Source organism: Bufo gargarizans, chromosome 9, assembly GCF_014858855.1.
Source record: "Bufo gargarizans isolate SCDJY-AF-19 chromosome 9, ASM1485885v1, whole genome shotgun sequence".
NCBI classification, from domain to species: Eukaryota; Metazoa; Chordata; class Amphibia; order Anura; family Bufonidae; genus Bufo; species Bufo gargarizans.
This window is the reverse complement of record NC_058088.1, coordinates 193,140,344-193,153,099: the sequence shown is the minus strand read 5'-3', so window position 1 is coordinate 193,153,099 and position 12,756 is coordinate 193,140,344. Positions and strand designations below refer to the sequence as shown.

The 12,756-nt window shown below is 46.4% G+C and overlaps 1 protein-coding gene across 4 annotated transcripts in view; it reads right to left on the bottom strand.

Moving 5' to 3' along the window:
• RALGDS (ral guanine nucleotide dissociation stimulator) overlaps positions 1-12,756 on the bottom strand; it is a 95,944-nt gene that overhangs the window by 42,736 nt on the left and 40,452 nt on the right. The window contains exon 1 of one of the 4 annotated variants that reach the window (XM_044305215.1): positions 7,653-7,766. The exons of the other annotated variants lie outside the window; for them this stretch is intronic. Within the exon in view, the coding sequence (XP_044161150.1) occupies positions 7,653-7,658 (6 nt within the window). The 5' untranslated portion in view covers positions 7,659-7,766. Of the gene's footprint in view, positions 1-7,652; positions 7,767-12,756 lie in introns of those variants that run through there. 4 annotated transcript variants of the gene reach the window in all.

Here is a 12,756-nt window from a genome sequence, read left to right as displayed (position 1 = left end):
CCATGCAGAGGTCGTCATTGGTCCGAGGACCCCCTGCTAATCACTGAGCCACCGTGCTGCCCGTATACATCGCATTATATTCGTTTGCTGTGGTTCTGTCACGTCCAGCCTACAGGGATCAGCGCCCAGGTCCCGAACTGCCCGCTCACTGCCCACACTGGCTTAGGCCTCATCACGTGCCATATGAATGTACATTCGCCACCTGTAGGTTATAATTTTGCTGCTACTTAAAAGACCCCCAGACATAAAATACAGCAAATATGGCCGCCGTCCAGTAACAGGACTCCCCTGACAACAGCTCATCAGGACACAATGTCCCTTTTATTAGTCGCCAATAACCATCCATGACACTGATGACGCCAGCCCCCCTCCATTGTCCGGACCGCTATGGCCATACATGATAACGCCATCATTCACCGGGAAAGTTTGGTTTTGTCCATTCCTTATCAGCACAAAGAACAATGAGCCAATTAACGGATATAAAGTACAAAGTGATTCAGTCTCATTGATTAAAATCTAATTACATGAAAGTCACTATACAAATAATACCGCCATGAAGTGCACACATAATTATACTATGGAATGAAATAGCGCTATAGAAGACTTAAATAATACTGCCATGAAGTGCACATAAAATTACATATAGAAAGAACAGCAGCACTACATAGTACCCAAATACTGCCATAAAGTTCATGCATAATTTCACTATAGAACAAAATGACAACAGCACTATATGGGACCCAAATAATACCACCATATAGTGCACACAAAATTATACTAGAGATTGAAATAACAGTGCTATATAGAGGGAGATTTATCAAAACTGGATTAAAGCAGAACTGGCTTAGTTGCCCATAGCAACCACTCAGATTCCTCATTTTTCAGAGCTCCTTTGGAAAATGAAAGGTGAAATCTGATTGGTTGCTATGGGCAACTAAGCCAGTTCTACTTTACACCAGTTTTGATATATCTCCCCCATAGTACCCAAATAATACCACCATAAAGTGCATGCATAATTATACTATAGAATGAGAAAACAGCGCTATATAGTACTCAAATAATACCGCAATAAAGTGCACACATAATTATACTATAGAATGAAATAACAATAACAGCGCTATATAGGACCCAAATAATACCGCCATAAAGTGCATGCATAATTATACTATAGAATGAGAAAACAGCGCTATATAGTACTCAAATAATACCGCAATAAAGTGCACACATAATTATACTATAGAATGAAATAACAATAACAGCGCTATATAGGACCCAAATAATACCGCCATAAAAACGGCCATGAAGGCTGCTAGAAATTTTCCACCAGGGAACGGGACATTGTTAGAGGCTTATAAATGGGGCCCTAGGACAGTTGCCCCCTATAAGGGCTCATGCACACGACAGTATTTTGCGTTCAGTATACTGGACGTTTTTTTGAGTTCAGTATGCGGAACATATACTGAACCATTCATTTCAATGGTTCAGCAAAAAATACTGAAGTGTCTCCGTGTGCATTCCGTTTCAGTATTTCCGTTCCGTTGAAAGATAGAACATGTCCTATTCTTGTCCGCAAATCCCAGTGCTTGGCTCCATTCAAGTCAATGGGTCCGCAAAAAAGACAGAACACATACGGAAATGCATCCGTATGTCTTCCGTATCCGCTCCATTTTTGCTGAACCATCTATTGAAAATGTTATGCCCAGGCCAATTTTTTCTATGTAATTACTGTATATGGCATACGGAAAAACGGAACGGATCCGTAAAAAACGGACCGCAAAACACTGAAATAGCAATACTGTTGTATGCATGAGCCCTTATAGTGTGGCTTATAAATTAGGATTGCCCTTCAGGACTCTATAAGGCAGCCATATTGGTTGTCACGCAGCCGGACAGACTAGGACCGCTCCAGGACATGTACAATGTTGGCCCCCACTGACTTATAATAGGGATCCACTAGTCTGACGGGATCACAGGGATACATAAAACCGAGGGATGGACGGCGCGGCTAGTCCGCTGGTGATGGGTGCACGTCTCCTGGGAAAGTGGCGAGTTTTCCCTCTGATAATCGGATAATCCAAGTAGAAAAAGGCTCAGCAGCCGAAACGTTGCATCTGGATTAAAACCAACTCATATGGGATGTGCCGTGTCCACTGTCCTTTTTCTCCATTGGATTTTCCGGGGATCAGCCTGTCCTTACACCACACAGATGTCCCTCCTCGAAGGCCACGCTGAGGTATCTGGGGACACAGCGTGTCACTGCTGGAAACAGGCGCCGCTGGTCTCTCACGTGTGCAGACATGACCGTTTATCCCGGCTGTCAGCGCAAACCTGAGTCACCGCAACGTGAAATTCCAGAGAGTGAAATCACCGCCGCCAGCTCCCCGTTATCACCAGCTCATACAGATCCGCGGGTCCTCAGTTCACAACCCTAATTGTAACGGATTGGGTCGCTCCTCAGCCGGTGCCGTTAAGCGTCCCACTGGGATATTTTTGCTTTCATTTATGCAGACGACTGGCAACAAGTAAAGGCAGAAAATAGAACACAAAGTAGCAATCAAGGGGCCCCAAAGATAGATGGGGCCCCAGCAGAAGCGGATTTAATCCCCCGCGCTCCCTCCACCCTGGAGGAATGCTCCTCCCCCTGTTACCCCCTAGGCTCAGCCCTGTCTCTATCTATCACTTGTATCCCTTTGAGCATGCATCCGTGGATTTTTGGCGGACATACGGACTGCAGAAAATCGCGGAAATGTGGACAGTATGCTGTCCGTAAAAAAAAGCGGACGTGAAGTGCGGACGAGGCCTAAGGCATTATGACAACCATGCGACTTAATAGGATATAGGTTGTCAATGAGACCACCCCTTTAAAGGGGTTGTTTGACTCGACAAAATAATAAAAGGTTGCAGTACATGCTACTGACGTCATTACTGAGGCCACTGATTGGCTGCAGTGGTCACGTGTTAGCAGCTTGTAAATGAAGACTGGCGGGAGCGGCTGCGCTGGATTGGTGGTGGTTTGAGAGCAGAGTGCTGTTTTTATTAGCGCGTTTGCTGCTTTAATATTGCTTTAACATTCTTAGCGCAGTCGGCGGGACGTTGATGTCTCTTAATGAGCCACGGCTGGCCTCCTTGCTCACAGGATCACCAGGGGTCCTGGATAATGGACCACCTGCCGCGTCTAGGGAGTGAGGCCTCATGCTGCCGACTGTATCCGTTTTGCAGTCTGTGTGCCATCCGCATTTTTATTGGCGGACTCATTGACCTCGATTGGTCCGTGGTCTGTAATTGGTGGATGATTTGTGTGCTCTCTGCCTCCACAAATAGATAGAATACGTCCTATACTTGTCAACAGGTCCGCAAAAAATGCAGATGCAACACGGCCAGTTTCTGTATTTTGTGGATCTGTGATTTGCGGACCGCTGAACGGATACGGTCGTGTGCGTTAGGCCTTACCCTGTATTTACCAAAGGAAACAAACCTAGGTAGTGTCGTTACTGCTGAATATTAACGAGACTGGTGCCCGTGTCAGTGTGTTCTACATGAGGGCGGCATTAACACCGTCCTATAGCAGCTCACGGACACCTGCAGCGGCTGCTCAGAAACTACAGCTCCCAGCATGCCCTGACTGCTGGAGAGCCCCAGGCTGCTGCAGAGTAACGTGACTCAGTGTCTGAATGATCAGCAGTCACCCATTATCTTCTCAAGGTGGGATATCTGGCCTTATTCCCGGCAGGGGGCATACCCTCGGGGCGGATAATCTGCGAGAGGGTCTGAGTAACGAAAGCTTCGCCACTGCCAGGAACCTCTCATCCTCCCCACTGGGCGCCGGTGAATCATCTGCGTATCATGAAGGGCGACCGTCGCCACCACTCTGCCCCCCTGGCGAAACAGAGGACGCACCCCCCAACAGGGCGTATAAAAATGTTTTTTTTTTTTTAAACTAGACCCCCCCCTTTTAATACAAGCTGAGGTTCTCTGCAGCGAGTACTCCTCAGTCAGCAGGATTCAGCTATTACATAATCGAGGACTTTTACAAGACTCTATTCTGGGAATACGAGGGCTGTGAAGTGGGAAATGGTAGACAAGCGGCAAGCACCAAGAAGTGTCCGTAAATCAGCGGCGCCCAGGTCGCGCAGTGAAGAGGGAGAGTGTGACGACACAAGGAGAATTCCTGCCGACACAAGGAGCACTTCACCCCAAAAAGCAAACGAATGCAAGTGTCTGAGGTCACAGCTTGTTCTAATTCTGTCTCTAGGAAAAGCGCCCAATATGGCCGCCGTTACAGCTCTCACAAGGAAGGGGTCACCCAGCTTTTCTCAGACTACCAGACTGCATGACTAAAGGAGTGCGGCCGCGCAGAGCAAGCAAAAACCGCACCGGCAAACGTTATACCGCAAATAGGTGCACAATTTTGTAGCAAAAAAGGAGGAGCCGCATAGTCATTAAAAGGGGTTGTCCGACAAAAAATATTTCGCCGTTTTCATACTTTTGAAATTGCATGTAATTAAAAAATTTTGGATAGCCGCTGAGTTATCCCATAAAATGCATCTGTATAGCGCCACCTGCTGTTTGTTTCTATTGCCTATTTCAGAGGTGCATTGTGGGAAAGTCAGATCTCAGTTATCCAATGAGGGCTCAGCAGCTGGGTCACATGTCTGACAGCAGGGTTGTGAACGCGGTTACCTGTCTGAATAGAGGAAAATACACAAAAAAGGCTACATGCACACGACCGTATGTTTTTCGGTCCGCAAATTGCGTATCTGCAAAAAAAAACAAAAAAACTGACGTATGCCATCCGGAACGAAAACGGAAAAAAAGAAATTGTGTGCAAGAGGCCTAAGGGCTCATTCACACGAACGTGTGAGGCCCATGTTGTAGACGGAAAAATTGCGGTCCGCAATGCACAGGCACCGTTCGTGGGGCAGTCGCATGGGGATTCACTTGAATGGATCCGCGATCCTTCTGTTCCGCAAAAAGATAGAGCAAGTTCTATCTTTTTGCGGTGCGGAAGCACGGAATGAAACCCCAGAAAGCACTCCGTAGTTGCTTCTGTAGTGTTCCGTACTTCTGTTCTGCATCTCCGGATTTGCGGACCCATTGAAATGAATGGGTCCGCATCCGTGATGCGGAATGGCTACGGAACAATGCCCGTGTATTGCGGATCCGAAAATGCGGTCCGCAATACGGCAACGGGCATCACACGTTCATGTGAACGAGCCCTTAGGCCTCTTGCACACAAATGTTTTTTTTTCCCCGTTTTTGCAGATTCCGTTTGCGGTCCATATGCGGAAATATTCATTTCGATGGTTCCACAAAAAACAAACAAACAAAAAAAAATAAAAAATAAATAAATAAAAGAATGTGCTCCGTTTCCGTATTTCCGCTGAACACATCCTTAGGTCATCAGTTTTTTGCGGATCCATGCTCACTTTGCCCATGTGTATACTGTATAAACACATTACTGTACATTATATTAATGATTAAAAATGTTATGTTTCTTTCTGCGATACGCAAACAACGGATCGCATACGGAAACCATACAGAGATTTTTTTACGGAACGGAAAAACGAGGGATCTGTTAAAAAGGGACCGCAAAACACTGAAAAAGTCATACGGTTGTGTGCCAGAGGCCTAACTCAAAATCTGCAAGAAAGGAGCAAAGTTGCTCAGGTTTTAGGTAGATTTAGGCTACATGCACATTAACGTTAGGGCTCCGTGCCCGTGCTGCGGACCGCAAACAATCACTTGAATGGGTCCGCAATCCGGAAGAGACGGAGTATTAGGCCACGGAAGCACTACCAAGTACTTCCATGGCATAAAATCTGCAGATTACGTGCAGATTTTAATGTGGAAAAACTGCGGCAAAGGGAATGAGATTTGCCAAATCTCATGTACAATTTGCATATTTTTCACAGCGTGGATCTTGAACGTCACAGGCGACATAAGGGCAAAAGCGCAACAAAATCCTCAAGTAAACGCACACAGATTTTGGTGCGGAAACTTACAGAAGTGTGTATGTATACTTAGGCCTCGTTCACATTTCTGTTTTTCACAGAATTAATATTAATTAACCTGCTCGCATTTCCAGTTTTCCGCAAAAAAAAGAAACGAGAGCATGCACTGCTTTCACATATGTGTTCCGGACCAAACAGGCCCATTTAAGTGTATGGGTCCGTGAAAAAACACTGACACAACATGGAAGGCATCCGTGTTCCGCCAATGGTTTTTCACGGACCATAACGCTCTGCAAATAATATTTTCAGCTGAGTAGTGTCTGTAGAATATGGATGAAGCAAAAAATGGACACACAGACCGAACACGGATTCTTCATGGATGAAGTGTGGACGCCAAACGGACCCAGAAATGTGACCGAGGCCTCGGACTCCAGCGGCTATGGTCCAATACAGTGACTCCTACAGGTTGCACGATGTTACTGCACCCTGGAGATAAATCGCCTCTTCAGGTAAGTGCGGAGGAGTGACTTACAGTCAGGGGCTGGTTTCTCCTTACCGTCTACGTTCCCCATGATGCCATTTTTGGCTCACAGAGCAGTATTTCAGCCGGACACCAGCGCCGGAGCATCTGCACCAAACTTGGCATTTCATAGCTGTCGGTGCGGATGTGAACCTGAGGTTATCGTACATTTCGTGAAAGAAACTTGTTTTTCCTGAAAAAAGTCAGAACCTGTCATATTCCGGTAGATGTACAATCCCCACAGACTGCCAGGAACAGACGTCACCTGTATTTCTGATATGTCAGTGCGTTCTTATCTGAGGCACATACATAAGTGCAGCAGCATGCTGGGAGTTGTAGTTTTGACACAGGTTGGAGACCAACGAACTATAGTATCACTGGCATGTTATGGGGTACATTGCAGAAACTGAATGTGTGTGTGGGTGTGTGTGTGTTGGGGGGGGGGGGGGGGGGTTACAAAAAGAAAGGAGAACTACCAGTAAAATCCAAATGGAGTGGGCCTTTGCGTTGCCCCATACACAAAGCGCCCCTCCCCCATAGACTGGTCAAGTAAGGATGCAGTGTATCCCAAATCCCACCCAAACCCCCCGCAATGTCCTAAGGTACTCTAAGGGACCCTTTGTCCAATCCTATGATGGCAGGTCTGGACCCTGGCACCTCTTCAGGTTGCTTCCCATGGCTCCCGTCCCCCGTTGGGACACCCCAAGGGGCAACTACCATAAGATTATCTAAAGGCATTATGGATGTGAAAACATTTCTTCCAGTCGTTGTGGCACCTCTGCTCCGGCGTCCCCCATGACAACACTTCCTGTGCAGCTCAGCGTTGTGGACTGGCAGAGATGTCATGGGGACTCGGAAGCAGAGGAGCCGCTCGCTTCAATCACAGAGGTGGAGAAAACACTTTTGATCATTTTTTTTTATGGTTTCCGATTCTACATCATGAAGAGGAAAGTGACAGAACACGGCAACCGCAGAGGAGATCACTTTTTTTTTCGGCCTCTAATTTTGCGAAACCTCCAAGCTAAATTATATTTTTTGCATTGCGCCCCGGAGTACATGCACTGACGGAAAGTCTTAAGCGGGTCTGATATCGTTCCTGCGGAACACAGACCACAACTCTGGCCCAGTCCCCCCGCGCCGAGAGACGGGACAGAGAAGAGACATACACACACAGGCCTTGCCTTCATGGGAAGCTGATGTTCACCGGCTGGAGCCCAGGATTCTGCTCCCTTCTGCAGAGTTCCACCAGCAGCGAGATCATCCCCAATCCCCCTCAGATCCTCCACAGCTGCCTGTTGGTGACTGAGGCAAGGAGCTCACCCTTGGCAGAGAGGTCTCCTCTCAGCTACACCCACGCAAAAACAAGGAAAACCAGAGAACGTTAACCCGCTCCTCTGGTATTCTCACTCTGCAGCGTTCCCTTTAACACATCGACTGCTGGAGCGTCCAACAGCCCTAAGGCCCATCCGAACATTCTTATGGAGAAAGGCAGAGAGACCCGAGAAGACCGGTCTTCTGTTCCATAGTACCATAGTAATGTAATCAGTGCAACGCATAATCCAGTGGACTAATATGTATGGAAGGTGCACAGGCAGTCTCTACACTAGGGGGTCTTGTGCCCGCAGGTGCAGATCGAGGACAGTCTTTTCACTAGGGGGTCTTGTGCCCGCAGGTGCAGATCGAGGACAGTCTCTTCACTAGGGGGTCTTGTGCCCGCAGGTGCAGATCGAAACCAGTCTCTTCACTAGGGGGTCTTGTGCCCGCAGGTGCAGATTGAGGACAGTCTCTTCACTAGGGGTCTTGTGCCCGCAGGTGCAGATCGGAACCAGTCTCTTCACTAGGGGGTCTTGTGCCCGCAAGTGCAGATCGAGGACAGTCTCTTCACTAGGGGGTCTTGGGCCCACAGGTGCAGATCGAAGGACGGTCTCTTCACTAGGGGGTCTTGGGCCCGCAGGTGCAGATCGAGGACAGCCTCTTCACTAGGGGGTCTTGGGCCCGCAGGTGCAGATCGAGGACAGCCTCTTCACTAGGGGGTCTTGGGCCCGCAGGTGCAGATCGAGGACAGCCTCTTCACTAGGAGGTCTTGGGCCCACAGGTGCAGATCGAAGGACGGTCTCTTCACTAGGGGGTCTTGGGCCCGCAGGTGCAGATCGAGGACAGTCTCTTCACTAGGGGGTCTTGGGCCCGCAGGTGCAGATCGAGGACAGTCTCTTCACTAGGGGGTCTTGTGCCCACAGGTGCAGATCGAAACCAGTCTCTTCCCTAGGGGGTCTTGTGCCCGCAGGTGCAGATCGAGGACAGTCTCTTCACTAGGGGGTCTTGGGCCCGCAGGTGCAGATCGAGCACAGTCTTTTCACTAGGGATCTTGGGTGCAGATGTGTTCAGATCCGCAGGCTCAGGGGGTCTTTCCCATGTAATTATTTGGGGAGAGTTGCAGTGAGCCCTATTTGGTTCCCTTTGCATTGCTGTAAACAAAGAAAGGCAGGGATCATCCAAAGCCAAGGAATATTGAGGGTCTTGATTGGGGAACCCCTGCTATTTAAAAAGTTTACAATGGGCTGCTGCCTACAACCACCGCTAGGGGTAGGTTTCTATATGCTCCATCTGACCCCACCTATGTCAGTGGGATGCTGCAGACACTTTGCTGAGATGTTTTGCCCCATGCAAACTGTGATAAGAGACGTTCCTTCAACCGGCTCCCATTCCAGAGCACGGCCAGGGCCATCTCTAGACCAGACCCCTGGGAGGTTCAGACCGAGGTGCAGGTAGCTGATGCCTCGGTGATAATGACCCGCCCGTGCATGGCCCTCTACACACCTGTCAGTCTCGGAGTTTACCTGAGTTCTTGGGCACCACCAAGTGGAAGCAATGTGAATGCACACCTGTCAGTATCACCAGGGTCACATTTTGGACTTTCCCAGGAACGTACCTAGGAAGGAACAACCTAAAGCTGCCCCCTAACCCAAGACAAACTCCAAGACACAGACGACCATCAGAATGGGCAAAGAAGAAAAATCATCCCAGATTTTAGGACGTTACCTACGTGACTGGAGGAGCCCTTTAAAAAAAAGAAATGCTGATCCGACACTCATCCGCTTAAAGGGGCCCCTAAACCTGCCTAAATGTAGGACAAAAGAAGTCTTTGCACTGTTCTCCAAATACAGCCTGCAGTATAAAGAATGGCGGATCATGTCTATATCTATATATACTCTGTACGCATCTCTGTATATGAATACATTGTGTTACATGTGCAGTTTGCAACATAATTGCCAATGAGATCCATGCCTAAGCCTGGATATAACCATGGCAACAAGATTGAAAGCCTCAATTCTTTACACTGCAGGCTGCATCCAGAGAACTCTAAAATGATGCAAAATGACAAAGAAAGAATTACAGGTGTATACAGATGTTCTGACTGAACGGCTTCTCACATAAAAAGGCTTTGAGCCCCTTTAATCGAGGGGGGGTCTGATTAAATTTTCATACTATAGGATGTGAACTCTGCCACCCCTGAAGAAGGGGGGCAAAATGGGGCTGGAATGTCATCTCCCATGAACCCGCCTGAGGCTGACATACCAGCGCTGGATTCTGGTCCTGGGGACATTCCACAACCTTGTCCTTCGGTCTCCGCAGAGCAGCTGTCACAATGTGTCAGTTATCACCGCCCCTTAGTCACCGGGACTCTGAATGTAATGCTCAAATATGACCGAAATGTGAAGCGTGCGTTCCTGCTAGGTGTCATAATGCAGAAGGACCTGTAAGGTGATGAATTCACACCCGTCAGCCTAAGATTAAAGTGGTTGATAACAGGGGGCAATAGTTCCCAAGCACAAGGAGGGGCTCCGTCCGGAGGGCCCGAGTTCAATGACAGAGTAAGGCGGTATTCACACTGTGTTTTGCAGCGTCCATTTGCCACTTGCACCCGGAAAGCTCAAGGCGCACACATCAAATAAAGGCATTGGGCCCATGCATCCAATAGAGGTGATGGATGGCGATATAGCTCTGCCGTACGGAATAGCGCGGTCTGCTGTGCTGTTCCATCCACAGGCGTCTACTGAATGAACGTATATCAGGCGCGGTATACATTTTTGGCCAGTGGAGTCAATGGGCGACATAGTCCTTTACAGGACTATACAGTGCCACCTGTCAGAGGTACACCTCCTGATGTATACTGCAAAACGCACTGGGAAAGCTGCCATATGCTTCCATTCCCGTGCTGACTATGGGGGTCCCACCGCATAAGGCAGGGATGTCCACCTTCCCAACGCCCCCAGTATAGGACATGAGGAAAGCGCCTTTAGGTCTTCCGGCAATTGTCTGCGCCACGAGCGGCACCTGCTCAGCATTTGTACAGACCCTATATTGTCATAGTTTTGCAGGAGCCTGAAATGACAAGTGACAGAGACCTCTCCGCCGTGCAGGGCTGAGCGCACGATGGTTCACGAGGACAGCGAGTACAGGCGCCGTCATTGTGCTGGAATGTTTGTTGTGGATTCTGGATTTTTACTGCCAGGGGGGTGGGGGGGGGGCACAGGACCAAACAATAGCGCCCTGTTTTGTGTTGGCCACAGGCTGGCACATGAGGCGTACAGTCAGCTTGTGACGCGATTAACGCAGACCCACATTTTATCCTCCCCTGCTGCAAAACAATAGGAAAAAGAGAGAAATAACCTGAAATCGACAATCTAAGGCTTTATCAACGATCAGTCTAAAGAATAGAAGAAAATATGTCACCCCAAAGTCATAATACTAAGAAGTCGTAATATAGAAGGAGCAAAGGGGAAGGAGAACTCCCATTACACTGTACTTTGTACATAGGAGGATTACTACTACTATAATACTGCCTCCTATGTACAAGAATATAACTACTATAATACTGCCTCCTATGTACAAGAATATAACTACTATAATACTGCTCCTATGTACAAGAATATAACTACTATAATACTGCTCCTATGTATGAGAATATAACTACTATAATACTGCTCCTATGTACGAGAATATAACTACTATAATACTGCTCCAATGTACAAGGATATAACTACTATAATACTGCTCCTATGTACAAGAATATAACTACTATAATACTGCTCCTATGTACGAGAATATAACTACTATAATACTGCTCCCTATGTACAGGAATATAACTACTATAATACTGCCTCCTATGTACAGGAATATAACTACTGTAATACTGCTCCCTATGCACAGGAATATAACTACTGTAATACTGCTCCTATATACAAGAATATAACTACTATAATACTGCTCCTATGTACAAGAATATAACTACTATAATACTGCTCCTATGTACAAGAATATAACTACTATAATACTGCCTCATATGTACAAGAATATAACTACTATAATACTGCCTCCTATGTACAAGAATATAACTAGTATAATACTGCCTCCTATGTACAAGAATATAAGTACTATAATACTGCTCCTATGTACAAGAATATAACTACTATAATACTGCCTCCTATGTACAAGAATATAACTAGTATAATACTGCCTCCTATGTACAAGAATATAAGTACTATAATACTGCTCCTATGTACAAGAATATAACTGCTATAATACTGCCTCCTATGTACAGGAATATAACTACTATAATACTGCCTCCTATGTACAAGAATATAAGTACTATAATACTGCTCCTATGTACAAGAATATAACTACTATAATACTGCCTCCTATGTACAAGAATATAACTGCTATAATACTGCCTCCTATGTACAGGAATATAACTACTATAATACTGCCTCCTATGTACAAGAATATAAGTACTATAATACTGCTCCTATGTACAAGAATATAACTACTATAATACTGCTCCTATGTACAAGAATATAACTACTATAATACTGCCTCCTATGTACAAGAATATAACTACTATAATACTGCCTCCTATGTACAAGAATATATCTACTATAATACTGCTCCTATGTACAAGAATATAACTACTATAATACTGCTCCTATGTACAGGAATATAACTACTATAATACTGCCTCCTATGTACAGGAATATAACTGCTATAATACTGCTCCTATGTACAAGAATATAGCTACTATAATACTGCTCCTATGTACAAGAATATAACTACTATAATACTGCTCCTATGTACAAGAATATAACTACTATAATACTGCCTCCTATGTACAGGAATATAACTGCTATAATACTGGTACTGTAGATATGACCTGACACTTGGAGTCTGTCTGGGACGGTTGAGAATATTATTTGTCGTCCTCCTGTCATGGGTTTGCTGTAATTGAGT